The 16,757-nt window shown below is 28.1% G+C and overlaps 1 protein-coding gene across 2 annotated transcripts in view; it reads left to right on the top strand.

Annotated features, from left to right (window-relative positions):
• Positions 1-16,737, top strand: part of LOC126906624 (serine proteinase stubble) — a 35,991-nt gene extending 19,254 nt beyond the window's left edge. The window contains exons 1-9 of one of the 2 annotated variants that reach the window (XM_050687303.1): positions 7,072-8,123; positions 11,322-11,427; positions 13,576-14,134; positions 14,290-14,609; positions 14,686-14,771; positions 14,845-14,951; positions 15,693-15,990; positions 16,069-16,194; positions 16,296-16,737. In XM_050687303.1, coding sequence (XP_050543260.1) covers positions 11,334-11,427; positions 13,576-14,134; positions 14,290-14,609; positions 14,686-14,771; positions 14,845-14,951; positions 15,693-15,990; positions 16,069-16,194; positions 16,296-16,454 — 1,749 coding nt within the window. In that variant the 5' untranslated portion in view covers positions 7,072-8,123; positions 11,322-11,333 and the 3' untranslated portion in view covers positions 16,455-16,737. Of the gene's footprint in view, positions 1-7,071; positions 8,124-11,321; positions 11,428-13,575; positions 14,135-14,289; positions 14,610-14,685; positions 14,772-14,844; positions 14,952-15,692; positions 15,991-16,068; positions 16,195-16,295 lie in introns of those variants that run through there. The other variant, XM_050687301.1, reaches the window with a different exon arrangement.
• The last annotated feature ends 20 nt before the right edge of the window (positions 16,738-16,757 follow it).

A 16,757-nucleotide genomic window follows, 5' to 3' on the forward strand; every position in this document is an offset into this window, starting at 1 on the left:
TAACGTTTAGAAATCTTTACATAGTTTTTCTTCGGAGTGATTGTTACAGGCATGAGTTTGTATCTATATTGTCCAAAACTATAATTAGTTCTATAATTTTAATTGTATAGAGTTAGAATATAAAATAGTATTTATTTTAAAGTAGCCGTCAACTGTATTATAATTTATGAAACTATAAACATGAAATTGCTCAAAGACTAATTATTTATTTTCTTAAGTCTTTATCTGCAAAATCGTGTTAAAGAAGTGAAAAAAGAGAGTAGTCCAATTACACAGTCACTAGAGAATGGTTCAAAAAATGATATAAAAGTTTCCTAATGATCACGATTTCTATTCGCAATCAAATTACCGATCAATACTATTCATATGTCAATCGAATCTAAGATTGTTTCTTTCGTCCAACACGTGGTTTATTTTAAAATTAAGTAATATGGTGAGTATATTCAATCCAAATGTAGGATACTTGTGTATATAAAACGGTACCTGACAATGAGTTAAGTGATAGTATAGCAAATTTTAAATGTTTATACTCAATGAGTGATGCATTCAAAACTATTTTTTTGATCAGGGTCAACTTGGTATAATTCTACTATTCAAAAGCATGCACAAGCATAATAATATAATCACATATTGTTATACATCAAAACCAGTTTGTAGTTTCCATATCCTATTTTTCTCGGCTCATCTATTTTCCTTTTGTATAACTATGTATTGACCAAAACTCGATGTTAGAAAGATGAGAATTTTTCAATAATCTATCCGTACAAGAAAAAATAATTATTTTGTATAAATTATTACTAAAAATCTTAATTTAAAATAGATCATTATGTAATATTTTATTATTGTTATTTTAAGTGATCCAAAGATACAGGTTGGTGTTATTTTATCTATTCCTATCAAATGTCTGCATAAACTAAAACAAAAGTAAGAGAAAAACATAACAATTATTTTTATGTCATTTATAATAAAATCGCATCGAAGTGGTGAATAGATTATTTTTTATTTGATGAATAATCTCAATTGAATTAAAAATAGTTACGATCGTAGCTAAACTATTTTATAAATAACAGTAAATCTAGCAGTTGAGATTTTTAACTGTATAAAAGGAAAAATTAGTATAATGTTATATTTAACAAAATTATTCTATTATTTTACAATTAAATTGAGCACAATAATCTAACCAGTTCAACAATTTAACTGAAGTTAGTATTTTTTTCTAATACATTAGTTTTATTTTTTAACTGCAATCAAATTAAAAATAGTAATATTAAATTATTTGAAATTATAAATTTGTTCACTTTAATGAGTATTTGATGTTACACCTTCTCGCTATATAATGTTTTTAAATTAGATTTAAGTATAAAAAAATCGCGAAATGCTAGAATATTTTCATGACACTAATATTTTGTATTTGTCCAACCCAGAAATGGTGACTTTCTTGGATCGTGACTATACCATACATACCCAAACGTTTAAAAGATAAGTCACTGTACAAACCGAATTATTATTTTCATTGTTGTGTACTACGTGAATTAAGTTCTGTCGAGAAGACTAGTTTCATATTGTTGTTTAAGGAAACGTTATTGGTCGTGAATTAAATTGTGGGGCAACATTACAAAAAATATAATAACAACTATTTTGTATGACGTCGTGTGTTTGTTTCTCTGATAAAGCGTGCGTTGATTGAGATCGGTTTGAACGTCAAAACTGAACAAATGCGTGGCGTGTTTCTTTTGGCAAACGTATTTGATGGCAATATACGTGAAAACAAAATGAAAAAACTGCAATTATTTACAATAGTATAAAAACATAATATAAATTCACAAATCAGCGCATAGGTTATAATGGGATCCTATCAGATGGACGCAAGCAGCTTGCCAACCGAGCGGCTACCTGTTGCTTGCAGCTAAAACGTTGTTTGTTTATGCATCGTTACAGATCAAAACATGGGCGGATTTTTTAAGTTGATTATACTACGAAAATTAATTTATACGTGTACTTTCTTGATAAGTATCGTACCAATTTTAAACGCACACGAAATATTATAATTTATTATAATAAATAATGGCAGTGAAGTCACATATTATAGTCACACGGTGCTCTCTTTCGACGTGTTTATCGAGCATGAAACGTCACATCGTATCAACAGATATCAGACAAGGGTCACGATTATATTCGCAACTCAATAATCCTCTATATTTTCTTCGTGTATATTTTTACTCATCTACAACGAAAACAGCTTCTACCTTATTTTTATTTGCTGTCGACTATAAGAAGTCACACAAAATTGTTTTATACCGTTCTTATATTTTTATTCTATTATTTTTATCTTTCAATCCTCTTTTTTTCTTATACTGGTATTCGGGTCCTTTTCAGGTCGCAACCAAGTATGCAATTGAAGATTGTGAAAGCCGCCACCGTTGCTACATTTTATAACGCTTTGACGTTGATCGATAATTTACATACAATGTATACTATAAAACAGAGGAACTTGTAAATCTGAAGGATACCGTTTTGTTTACTGTCGTTCTTTTTTTTTTTTTTACCGCTAGAACCTCTTTTTTACTTTCCCGCTTTCTCGTTTTCAGCTGTTTTCCTGCATCTTTTTATGTAAGTGAATAGTGTGCATACGTAGGTACTATGATATCTGTGGTATGGAGAAGGTCGTTAATTTAAACTGCTCTCTCTAATGTCTGCAACTACAGTCTTCTACAAAAAAAATTACTGGTTTTATTTTTTCACTCACTCGATTGACTGTGAAAATAATCATTTTGTAATTGGTAAATTCGAAACCCTAAAAATAGAGTTAAGCATTAATTAGTTTATTAGTTAACAATATTTACACTAGAGGTGTTTACTATGTATTTTTTCCACTTATTTCGATACATAAACATTATTATTATCTTTTTTTACACAGTATAAATCGTAAAAAACATGTTTTATATAGATATAACTATCGTTGAAACAATCCATTTTCCCCTAACTACAATTACAGGATTAAATTTATGACTTTTCTGCCGGCGAAATTTCACACTCGCCCGTGGAGATTTCCCAGTTGTGAACAATTTTCAAATGAGTTGTTTCGGTTGAAAAATATATTTGGTAGCTTTATATTTATCATTTTTGCTGGATGCTAAATGACCAGCAACCATCATGGGTATATTTAACGTGTAGACTTTTGTAAAATTAATGTATTATTGTCTGCGTTTTGTGTTAGAATCCGTAGCCTGTACAGCTGCTGAGTGATCTAAGTGCACAAAATGTTTTGAAAAATACAAGAGCTTAATCTTAAGAGAAAATGCAATAAAAAATGCTGTCAAAGTGATATACGAAGCGAAACACCTGAGTTTCTGTATTCAATAATTTACTTTAAAGTCTTAAAATAATACTCGAAAAATTTATCGTAGCTTATAAAAAATTTGTTAAAATATATAAATATAATAGTTGACAACTTAAATTGTGTGTTATGTTGTAGGAAATATACAAATATTAGCTTAGTTACTGTTTAAATATTTTGATTCAAATTTCACTATTATATCTTTTATAAAATACATTAAATTTTCTGCTTAATAATCATAGACAAAATTAATTTTTGTTTTTATTGTCTAAGTAATAATGTTAATACCAATTAAAATTTAAACTGTTCTATGAAGGATTACTACTGACTTATCGATAACAATCTAATCGGAATCAGTAACAATTTTAATTGCTATGACATGAGTAGCGATTAAAATTACTTTTTGTTCTATTAAGTTAACTATGTGTTACCTACTCCTTATTAACTAATTAATTGATTTAAATATATCAGTAAATATGTGAATGTATATTACACATGCACATCTATATACATTGTATATAGATATTAATTTAAAAATTCCATTTCATTCGTGAATCAGCATCATAGGGACTTGTATAGATTGAAATCTAGTAGTGATTAACATCACTAGAGCGCAAATTTATATGAATATATAAATTTTGTTTAAGCAACATTAAAGATTTACAAGATTTTACTACTTTGTGGTAGGATTATAAAGCGTGATTTATTAAGCATGATAGATACCATTTTATGTATGGATTAAAATTTAATTTATTTTTATAAAATATTATAAATATTAAGTTTATTAAAAAAATGATTTTAAATATAGATTTTAGGAGTAGCCATTTAATTTTCGAAAGTTAAATAGCAATCTATTATTATTTTTTTACTATTAAATGGAGAATGGTCTAAATAAAATATTGACAAGTCGATAACTAGTATTGTAATATTAATTTTTGAGTTTTTATAATTTTTAGTTATAAGCAAGCGGAGTACGCAACTTAGAAGAATTTTTATATGTGCGTTACCATAAAATGTGACACTCTAAACACTACCTTGCCTTTTTTAAATATTAAAATGCTTTTATCTTATAAAGTAATAATACAAAACTAGTTATCAGCTAGTCAACACTTTATTGACACTATTTTTTATTCAATAGTAAAAAAATAATAATAATTTTCCATTTAACTTTTAAAAGTTACCTCTAAAATCTCCTTGGAAATATTTTTTTTTCTATAAATAAACTTAATATTTACTATGGCCTAAAAAATAAATAAGATTTTAATCTATACAATTTTATGAAAATATAGAGGGTAGTATGCTTAATTAATCATTCTGTATAATAGCGGAGAATGATTTTTTATTTAGTGTGTGTAAACCTCCTATTCCCCTTAATATAACCTTGATACCGATATATTACTAATTCTTAAAGTTAATTAATAAAAATTTGTACTTGTCAATGGTGTGTGTTCCGAATAACCTTACAGAACTTATAAATGCACAAAATTCCACGCCCTAAACATCACTACCATACAGCTCAATATCATTAATTTAAACACAATTTTTGATATTTTTATGCACCGTTGAGCAAAATCGGTCCACTGAGAGCTAAGTATTTGGGGTAACAGACATAAAAAAAACACATAATAAAATTAATATTTTCTCAACTTCACGCCCAAGCAAAAATTATCTATTAAAGATAAACTTAGTTTGATAGCTATGTATAAAGATAATATGTCAAAGATTGTGATACGTTAAAAATTAGTCATGGTTTTGTTTAGACAATTTCTGAGGTTGAGATTTTAGCATAACGTCACATTGTCAAGTTTGTTGTTTATGTGTATGAGAATATTACATAATGCAAGAAATCGAACTTGGATTCGATATCTTATGGTTAAACTCTAGGGAACGTGTAAATGTCACAAGGGTGACATAAAAAAAAATGGAATACAATTTACGATTTTTCTCTGAGTATTGTACTAGTATATACACGTTATGTACTTTTAGGTATGGAACTTTAGACGTTCCGGAACTGGGAATATGTGGGTCAACTCGAAACTTAACCCTGGCAATAGTCGCTGTAGTAGTCATGTAGTTTTGTTTTTTCCTTTGAGTATGATCGTAGTGGTTGGTTGCGTATATTGTGCGACATTCTCTGACTCTATATGATTACCCTTGGACACTTATTCTCCGTATTATTACACGCCCTTTGACCAATACCGCAATTCGTTAAATATCCGATTTCTCGAAACCAATATCTGAATGTCAAGTATTGTTGTGCAAGAGATGGGTTCCTCATAAAATTACATGACTCTTTTTAACGGCTGACCACATGTGTTTATTGACAAAATGGCTCAGTACAACTAGCATTTTAAGCTTTTTTATTATAGTAATATAATACTCGATTAAGAAGAATTGCTCAAGTCAAAATAATACATTATGATTTTATGCATTTAGTTGAACTTTTTTAACTGATTTCCATAATTTTAAACTCTTGATAACTATGTACATTAGATAATAGCATCAATCTCTTCATCACACAGCTCAGATAAAATTTACTAACAATGAGTTCCTATTAAGTACTAAAATATGCCAAGGTGATATTAAAAATAGATACTGTACAATTAAAACAACCAACTTATCAGAAATTAATTAATTGACAGAAAATAATTTTCATCACTTCAAGCGATATGAGGGATTTTAATTTCTTCGTTTTTTAAAACGTAGTTACATAATTCTTTAAAATAATAATTTTATGAATCATACAGATTTTCTTTTTATAAAATAGAGATTTATTTAAATAAATTGATTTTAAATTCAGTATTTTACATTGGTATTTTGCCTCAATAATTACTTCAACGACCTTAGATTCTAGTAAATTTGTTTTTTACTCTTCTAAGGTTAATCTAGAAACTGATAATCCTGCGCTTACTAAACATTAGTTATATAAATTTACTATAAATTTATAGAAGACAGAATGAATTAAAAAAATTCTTTAAATCGCTTGCGTAATACTTATTTTTTACTATTAATATAAAGATAACCGCAAAGTCAATCTGGTGTGATTATTTAAACTAGGTGAGTAATAGCTGCACTCAATAATTAATAAATCAGACTTTTAATTTATTAATAATTTTACTAAACATTTTATATGAAAACAAAATGTATTTTAGCATATGAAAAAACGAGATCGTTCACTTATAAGTAACTCAGTCGAATAAAATATATTACAAATAGCTGTGTACCTAAACAGGATCCATTAATAACCAGAATTTTCAGGTTGCCTTAAATATACTTCGACTAACGAGTAAACCTGATGTACTTTTATAATAAGAATCATTACTATTATATTTTAATTGATATAAAATAATTTTAAGCCAAACATTTTAACTAAATATAAACATTATTATATATGCTTCTTAAACGGTAAACTTAGTAATTTTAAACATAAATGCATTATTTTAATTAAATTTGTTTACAATTATATTAATTGATTTTAGGAGTAAATATATATTAATTAAACTTTAATGGAATGAAAATATGTAAATAATATGTTTTCTTAAAAGATTCGTATATTATTGTTAAGTTTGCATTTTTCGTAAAAACACATTTCATTATCAAAATTTCTTTACATGTAAAAAAATCGTAAAAAACAAACATGGGTCTCTTTGAGTGTTGAGCCACAGGTGCGTAAACAAAAATCGAATAAACCAAATCATTTGAGCGTCGAATGTGTTTCGCAACTTTGTGTCGTTTTATATTGTGCTTTTTTCACGCTTGGATTTTTACAAAATAAGTTTAGTTAGATGAAAAAAATGTTCTTACATAACGAACCAACTCCTTTCTTGAATAGTTTCAACTATTGGACGAAACGTCGTAAAAAAGAAGTAGTAGCATACGTTCATACATATATTGTTTATTACGTTTTACTATCGACGTTTAATGTTGCAAACAAGGAAAACCAATCAAAATCTCAAGAGTAATAAGGACCAGGATGGCTGATACACTAAAAAATGAAGGTTCTTCGAAAAATAATTGCGGCGAGAAACTTCATCCAATATAAAGGAAGAAAATCCTGCAACTACTGAGTTTGAACTTAAAAATAATAAAATATTTTATTAACGGACATCGATTTCTATGAGAAACATTCTTATTGCAGGTGACCTGTCATGTTTTCACGGCCACTGTTTTCGCATCCTAAACATCATTCGATGACTTCGCTATTTCTCTCTTACTATCCATGCAAAAAACTGAATACATATTACAGATATGATATGTCAGAGACCTCACATTATTCTATGCGTTACACTTTCACTTTGTAACCTTATAGATCACGTTTATCTTTGATAATTATCTTCTCAGAGATATTGATAGGCCAAAGCTTCTTTATATGTTGTCATAAACTTTAATCATATACCACATTATGAATGATGATATATATATCCGTACCTTAAAGTATATTTTATTGAATAACAAATCTGAAAAGCGCATATGTAAATAAATATAAAAATAGCTGCCGGCCAATATCGATTTATCTTCTTTCATTATACAGTCAATGTATACACAATAATCATCATTTGGGGCGGATCATATTATACTCATTAGTTTAAATTATGTTGTGCGATTTTTTCCTCTTCACAAGTTATAATAAAAAAAAAGAAACTAGTTATTAATGAAATAAACTAGCGCATATTTAATTCGGCGCAGTGAATACAATAACATACTCTCTACAGTGGAGAATAATAATTACCACGACCGAAAAATGATACACTGAAAATTATTTTATGAACATTAGTATCAAATAAAGGTATTATTACTTTCTAAATTATATATGTATAAATATGTTAATGTATTTTTGGCACACGTGTTATTACCGACATTAGTAAAACATAAATCCACAAACATTAGCTTTAAATTTGGTGATAAATTTAATATTAGGACGAGTTTTTCCTCGAGTAAAAGTTGTAATGCATTATTTGACAGATAGAAAATCGAAACTGAGTCATAAATAGAGTCTGTTCTGCAGAGACATATGAATACACATAACACAATTTTTAACATTTCACTCAAAAAATAAAAAATTTCTTAACATTTTTTTATTTCTATTATTTCTATATTTCTATATACAGTGTCTCGGACTTAATTAAAAACGCAAATAACCATTAGTACAATTATTATTTTGTTGAAATTTTTTATTAAATAATTATTGCTTTTTTACACTATGTTTGAAACACATTTTTTTATTATTTTTCATTAATAAGTAAACAAAAAAAAAAAGTTTTTTTAAATTTTCAAAATGTCTTGTAACTTAATAAATATTTTTACTAGAATTATTATCGATACTCTAAAGTTTTAGACTAAACTGCACTTTAAAGTTTATGATTAATCATACAATGTGCGAAATACATTAATTTTTACCAGAGATTTTTTAATAATTTTTAAGACAGTTAAATTATTGTAAGGTATAAAATCTTTATAGGGGAATATTTTTTGAATTCGAAACACTTTCAATAATGAGGTTTACAATTTTTATTGTTTGACAAATATATATTGTCATGCGCGTCGTGGCACACTACCGTCACGACGTTAGTGTACGAATTTAAATACACCACAAGATTTTTTTTATTACTTGATCTAGAAAATTTGATACGCATTTACTATAAATTTATTTACGAGTTCTATAGAAAGATGAGAACTATTGTAAAATGATTTTTTTAGGTTTCATTTTTTATATATATATATATTTCCAAACCATAAACACAAATATAAAATTGTTACCCCATTGAATTTCATAGAATTGTGCAATAAAAACGAAATGAACGATTACTTTTGTTGATATCAGTAATAGAACTTATTAAGCATAAATACCTACGTTCTGAGTTATTATTGCTCTTTCATTGATCAGAGTAAGAGTGATTAAAAAATTATTTTTATTCATTTTTAATGGTGATTATTTCAATAAATATATTCCAGTCTCAAACAATTATATTTCGTGATTTGAACTTAATAGTTCTGAGTGGCACAATTATTTGCATATTTATGATCAAGACATGCCGATTGACTTTGTAGAGGTCATTAGTTAAGGTTTATCATAAGACCGATGGTAACGAAAAGAATGTGTCTACAATCGAACACGTGTCTCACTTGTATAAGCACATCTAGTAGACACGAAACCGCAATATATGATACGGAATAACGTTTTATTTCCCATCGTCTAATATCGCCGTATGTGGCTTTCCTTATACAATATAATAACATTAAACTCGTAATAATATATATTGTTTGTGGATGTTACTACGTGGAAGTACATACGGCCCAACGGTAACCTGGTCTGGTTTCACTCGGCGTCAACACTTGCTGCTTCCTCGCGTACATATGCAGTCGTGTGCACTGCACCGGCCGCACATGAACAGCTTTTGACTTATATATTGTGTATACAGCCGAGTTACATGCTCGGTGACCATAATAACAATAATAATACTGGTGAATCATACAAGTGTCAACAACTCGCTGGTTTACATGATCTGAAATTACCAATCGGACATCTGTGCGGTCTGACCGATCGCTTACTTTGGAGAAACAAACTGACAGATGACAATTCGAGGAGTGTAGGATTCAAATGTTTTCCCTACGCTAATCAATTATCGCCGCTTGAACAACCGACTTACCGTTGTCGCATTGAACAAACGATTTTACGTGACGTTTACACGTACTTTGGTGTTTTTCCGCTGCCTAGATGTGAAAGGCTGATTTAGGTCGACGCATGTTCTTTTTTTGATTTCAAAATAGTACATTATAAAAGGTTCCAAGGAATAAAAAACTAAAATCGTACTTTTTAACGATGTATCTACAACATTGTAAGAAAATACTACACTTTCTTAACTCCTACATCTATCGCAAGATTTTTTAACTACAGTTAAAAGTCATAAAATAGTAGTAATTACATATCGTTAACAAATTAGGTGAAACAGTATTAGCAGTGTTGCTGCCCTTTGTAAAAGAATGTCTTGCCATTTCAATGCTGGATAACCATAATGATAACTTCGATAATTGAGTAAAGGTAATCCATCGAAAATTGATTTTTAGAAAGCAAGAGCAAACAAAACTAGTTAGACTGTTTTAGTCTAAGGTTTTAGCTCCCATGGTTCTATTGTCCAATCAACAACGCTTTCACGGGTTGAATGTTTCTCTACAATATTCTTCATGATTTTATGTGTTTTTTTTTTGCACTTTCATACGTTGGATGAGTGCTGGGTCATTGGGAGCAATAACAGCGGCAAACAGTATTTCGTGACGGATTTCCATACAGCATAACTTTCAATAGAGTGTAATGGATAGGATCTAAAACAATGTAAACAATAATAATAATTACTGGCATATCGTCTAAGCAGCATTCATGTCACCTAATCGGTTATCATTTAGTAAAAAGTAAAATAGTCATAGTTGTTTCCAGTTAAATAAAAGTGATGCGCAATAGTTTAATGAAGTGAATATAAAACTGATATATTAAGATAAAATCATTTAGTTCTTCAAAAAATGACTCTAATATATGTTCAGTTATATGTTATTAATAGTGTTAAGAAACGTTAAAAAAAAAACCAAGTGATTTGGCAGGGTAATGTAGACACTGTTAGTAGAACAGAATAAAAACTCGTAGTGTATCCGATTATTGCATTAAAATCTCATTTTCTAAATGAACTCTTTGAAATAATAATAAGACTAATCAATATTAATACAAACAATTTAACGTTACATGTTTCTCAGTAAAATATTGTGCATGTGCAATAAATTAATGTGAATAAAACTACATTCGACTGAAAAGTAAATATTTAATGTTACTAAAACAACAAAATGAAATGAAAGAGAAAACTATTAATTTTTAACGCTTAACTTATTATATATTGACAGTGGACATTTTTATCTGACATAAACTGATAAATTTTAAGTCAATTCTCTATACGGTAAGCTAAGAAAAATATATTAATAATTAAACTTTCTGTTTTAGGTCTGAACCAGCATGAGAATAGCGACCTCATGGATCGTCATGTCTCTACTGACCGCTATATTCGAATCGTCTCAAGGTCATGATCATTATAAAGCACTTAATAACAGTAAGTTTAGACCAAGATGATACAAGAGCTATATTAGACTAATCTATTTAGTATAGTTTCTTACCAGTAATTAGAAAAAAATTAAACATACATCATAAGTTTTAATACTGGTTTAAAGCTTAGATTTACTCGTTTTATTTTTTTAGCTAATACAGCTTGATCGATTATGTTAGCAAAATATGTATACTTTGAAAAATCTAAAATATGAAAAAACAAAGCTAAATCTTTAGAAAAATCGAAATATTTTGCTTACAAAATGATTTCTTGTTGTTTAAATAATTAAAAGAAATGACAATAATTGAAGAAAAACTTGGTTTTATACATTTTATGATAATTGTGAAGCAACCTAAACTTTTGACCGGTACTGTATATAACATAATAAAAATACAGATGAATTTCCCTCATAATTTGGATATTTTAATCTAAATTTTCTTATTGTGAGAATTCATCACATGCAAATAAGAACAAAAGTTTTAAGACAATGATTTTCCGCTTAGTAATTCTTTGATTAAATCCGGTTTATTTTAAATCGTTTTGAAATGCTGTAGATAGTATTTTCCTTCGCAAGATAAAAGATATAAACAAAAGAAAAAGATAATTCACTGGGGGACTTATTATAAAATATTTTAATTATTGCATAATTAACATATTGTGTAGTAAATTTAAAATTGTCTTTTAAATAAAATTATTAAATGTTTTCTATGACGATTATAAAAATAAAAAATGCTTTCATTACAGTTTCATTGAGAGTAGTAACTGTTTACATAATTGTCTTCTATTTCGAGCGAGTTAATTATATATTTACTTTAAACTAGATTAATACATTTTTTTTCAAAGTATAAATTATTATACTTTTTATTAAGTAACATAACAAAAAAAATTCATCAGAATTTACCTTTCTTTATAAGTTTTAAGATTGATAAAAATCGAAATATTTATTCACAAATTACGAATCCGCAGTCAAATTTTTTTAATAAAACACTTTATTCTCCTATTTTCCTAATTGTTGGCATATGAAATATATATGTATTCCAACATAACCCTTTAGCAGGCGCGTGCCTATTTTTAACGATCATAGTCGTGTGGGGGTCTATCAGACCCCATTTCTAAAAAAATATAAATTATGTATAAAAAATTTCATTTTTTTTAATTCAAAGACATTATTTGTTTCCATATGATATATAAATATGGATAAAAATTAAAAAATAAATAAATTACAAAATTATACTACGAAAAAAAAAAACTTAATTTACAAAATTTCATTAAAAAATTTTGGTTTGTAAAAAAATTATTTTAACTGCAAAATTTTTAAGACGGTAAACAAAAGCTTTTACTATTACAAAATGTATTTTAATTAATTTTTCTTGTATTTATTTGAGCCCAAACACGGCTTATATTTATTAGTTTTATGTGTATTTACATTTATATAATCATTTTTCTGAATTGAATTTTTTTATTATTAATATTACAATACATTTAATTATTATGATACGAGTATATACAATTATTCTGAATCTGTTGAACATTGATTTTTTTCCCAAAAATCTTTGCATACTGTTTAATATACGCGATGTATTTATTACATGTTTTGTTCTTATTTGTTCCGTATCATCGAGTAGTGGAAATTCTCAATAGATTATTTATTTTCAAAACTTAATTGTACAATCGGTGGCAGATCCACATAATTCCAATTCCACAATATTATATCGATTATAACATTGCATTTACGATATAACGATATTTTGAAAAAAATACAAGTCCAGAAAAAAATTATAACGTTACAAGTCGCGTGGAGGTAAATATAACCCATTTCAATTTTGATGAATATTTTAAGTCATACATTTTTTTTTCGAAGGTATTTATTTGTGAAAATTGATTCAGTATTACTATAAAAACCATCTTCTAAAATTATATCTATGCACACCTTTTATGCAATATAATACATCCGTTTTTATTTATGTGGGGGTGTGCTAGACCCCCACGCGACTGTTTTAGGGTTAATGTTATTTTGTTTAAAGTTTTTTTGAATAAATCAGTAAGGTTTACTATTATAATATAACTAAAAATAATGTTGATACAAAAAAAAAAATAATTTCTAGAAACTTAAAAAATATTGATTTCTTATAACGAATATGAATCTAATTTTAGATTACAAGATCAATAAAAAACCATGTTTGGTCAACGGTCTGGAGGGTACATGTATGTTCGTTTACGAGTGTATCAACAGTAAAGGGCGACACATAGGGATGTGCGTAGATACTTTCATGTTCGGCAGCTGTTGTGCTCACAACCTTACCACATCTCAGTTGGCTATGCTACCTGATTCATCTGAACCAGCAGTTCTATTTACTCAGCCTGGGGTTAATAGTGTCTCACAAAAACCAGTGCGGCCCCATCACAGACCTCATAGGCCTTCACAGGTCATGATGCGACCAAACAATGTAGATTCAGATTCTGCGGCATCGGTGTCAGCTGTTGACAAAAAATATCATTATCATTCGTCATCTACACCTCAGCCTCATCTGTTAAATAGAATACCGTCAACTAATTTTATATCAAACAATCGACCCAACTTCATGTCCCGGCCGGCTGCTTTACCTAGCCAGCATATTATCACATCTACAGCTATCAGTACTACAAACACAAATAGTCAATCTCAACAAGTGGATGATAACGAAAACAAAGTAGATTCAAATTGGTCCCATAGGTGAGTTAATATATATATATGCCTATATTTCTATATTTGTTACAATAAATTGTATAGTTGTATAATTGAAGTAAATCCAAAGAAAAATTGAATTGAGATTCTTTCATTAATTTTAATAACATTAAATATCTTGTTATTATTTTGATAATTTATAGACCCAATTGGAATTCTAATTCTGGAAATCATCATAGTTTCATCACTAAACCAAAGCCTCAAACCCACCTAAAACCATACTATTCACATACTACGTCAACAACAACAACAACTACTACTACTTCTTCGACTACAACACCTAAACCTACCACAACAACTTCTACTACAACTACACTACCACTCCCGAGTACAACTGAAGTAACGTTATCAACGACCTCAAAACATGATGCGGTAGATACCATAACTGTTGTTTCTACAATTAAGCCAGAAAAACATACCGCTAAGCCGGGTGTATCGGCTGAAACTAATCAAAAATCAATACGTATGTTAACGAGTGATAATTATTAATCATCATACTTCAGTAATTGATCTAATGATAAATATTTTATGTTTAATAGCTTGTGGATCAGCACCCTTACATCCCAGACATGAAATTCGTATAGTAGGTGGCAGAAACGCTGCGTTTGGAAGTTGGCCTTGGCAGGTATGACAAGAAAGAAAAATTGTTTTTTATACTAAGCTACATAATTATATTTTAAAACGTTCTTTTATATTAGGTATCTGTAAGAAGAACATCATTCTTTGGATTTTCCAGTACTCATCGGTGCGGTGGAGCATTACTGAATGAAAATTGGATTGCTACGGCTGGACATTGTGTAGATGAGTTAGTATATCAAACCTTAATAATTAACAAAACTAAGATCAATGTTTAATTACCATAAGCAAAAAAAAAAAAATAAAACAAAACATTTACAGACATAAGCCTAAAATTAATTTTTACATCATAAAATTGTTTAAAGTAAAATACATATATTTTTAAATTATTTTTGGGGGTTCTAATAAATTTAATCTACATAAACACTTTTAACTCATATTTTATCAAGAAGATGTTTTCTTAATAAACTTTCAATGATATATATTTTCATTTAGATCTGACATTATTGCTTACAAAATACTACTATACTAGAAGAAGTATTTAGCATTTAAGTCTGAGATGTCATACCGACTTAGTTATGAATTTAAATATTAGACTAAATATAATTTAAAAAGCATACAGATAAGTTGTTTGGTATTAAAAGAATTATAGTAGCTATATTAATTAAAATATGATTATATTCTTCAAAAGCGTTCTAAAATGCATCTTGTATGTTAAAAAGAGTTCAACTGGTTCTTAAAAATCCATTTTTTACATTAAAAGGCTTTGGCCACCAACTAAAGATATTTGAATTAAATAAAAGAGATCATAATAAAATAAAAATAAAAAACACATTGTATCGAGCTTCTTCATCATAAATGAGTTTAACATTTCTTTAGAGTTTTCAATGTATATGTTCCATTTATATGCATAAATAAAATATAAATAATTTATGATTTAATTTTTAATATTTATTGAAACTCATTACAGTTTACTAACATCACAAATTCGCATAAGAGTTGGCGAGTATGATTTTTCATCCGAACATGAACCGTACAAGTTCGCAGAACGTGCTGTTGCTAAAAAGGTAGTCCACCCCAAGTATAACTTCTTCACGTACGAATATGATTTGGCCATGGTCCGTTTAGATTCTCCACTTCAATATGCACCACATATTGTTCCCATTTGCTTACCTGGTTCTGATGACTTACTTATCGGTGAGAATGCAACTGTAACGGGATGGGGACGACTTAGTGAAGGAGGCACTCTACCATCAGTATTACAAGAGGTAAGCTACATAGTAAATTAAGAACGATAGTTTTGTATGAATGACATGCATGAATAAATTATTGAATGACAATTTTAGGTAAACGTACCTATTGTTAGTAATGACAAGTGCAAAAGTATGTTTTTAAGGGCTGGAAGACATGAATATATACCAGAAATTTTCATGTGTGCTGGTTTTGATGATGGAGGTCGTGACTCATGTCAGGTTAGTAAAGTAAAAATTAATTAATATTCGTTGATTACAATAAGTTTTATTTGTAATTTAATTTTTTTTCATTATAATAAAAATGAACACGTTATTTATAGGGTGATTCGGGAGGACCATTACAAGTGAAGGGGAGGGATGGCCGATATTTTTTAGCTGGTATAATAAGTTGGGGCATCGGATGTGCAGAAGCTAATTTGCCGGGTGTATGTACTAGGATATCCAAATTTGTGCCTTGGATACTAGAGACTGTTACGTAGTTAGGGATTTTTTTCTATAGAAAACTTCTACAAAGTTTAACTATCTTAGTCTATTAAAATTATGTTGTACAAATTATACGAAATACCGAATCGGTAAATGTGTTTATAAATTTTATAATTTGTAAATTAAATTTTAAAGTATATATTTTATACAATTTATAAATATAATCAATTGTACATAAATTATATATTAAGCATTCATATGTTAAAAATTTTGTAATACAAAGAATAACTAAACTATTGTTTATTAAGCACAACTTGCAACAAACCTTTATTTCGTATGTAAAAAAATATTACATATAC

The sequence above is a fragment of the Daktulosphaira vitifoliae genome, unplaced genomic scaffold, assembly GCF_025091365.1.
Source record: "Daktulosphaira vitifoliae isolate Bord-2020 unplaced genomic scaffold, ASM2509136v1 Scaffold_5, whole genome shotgun sequence".
Classification (NCBI taxonomy): Eukaryota; Metazoa; Arthropoda; class Insecta; order Hemiptera; family Phylloxeridae; genus Daktulosphaira; species Daktulosphaira vitifoliae.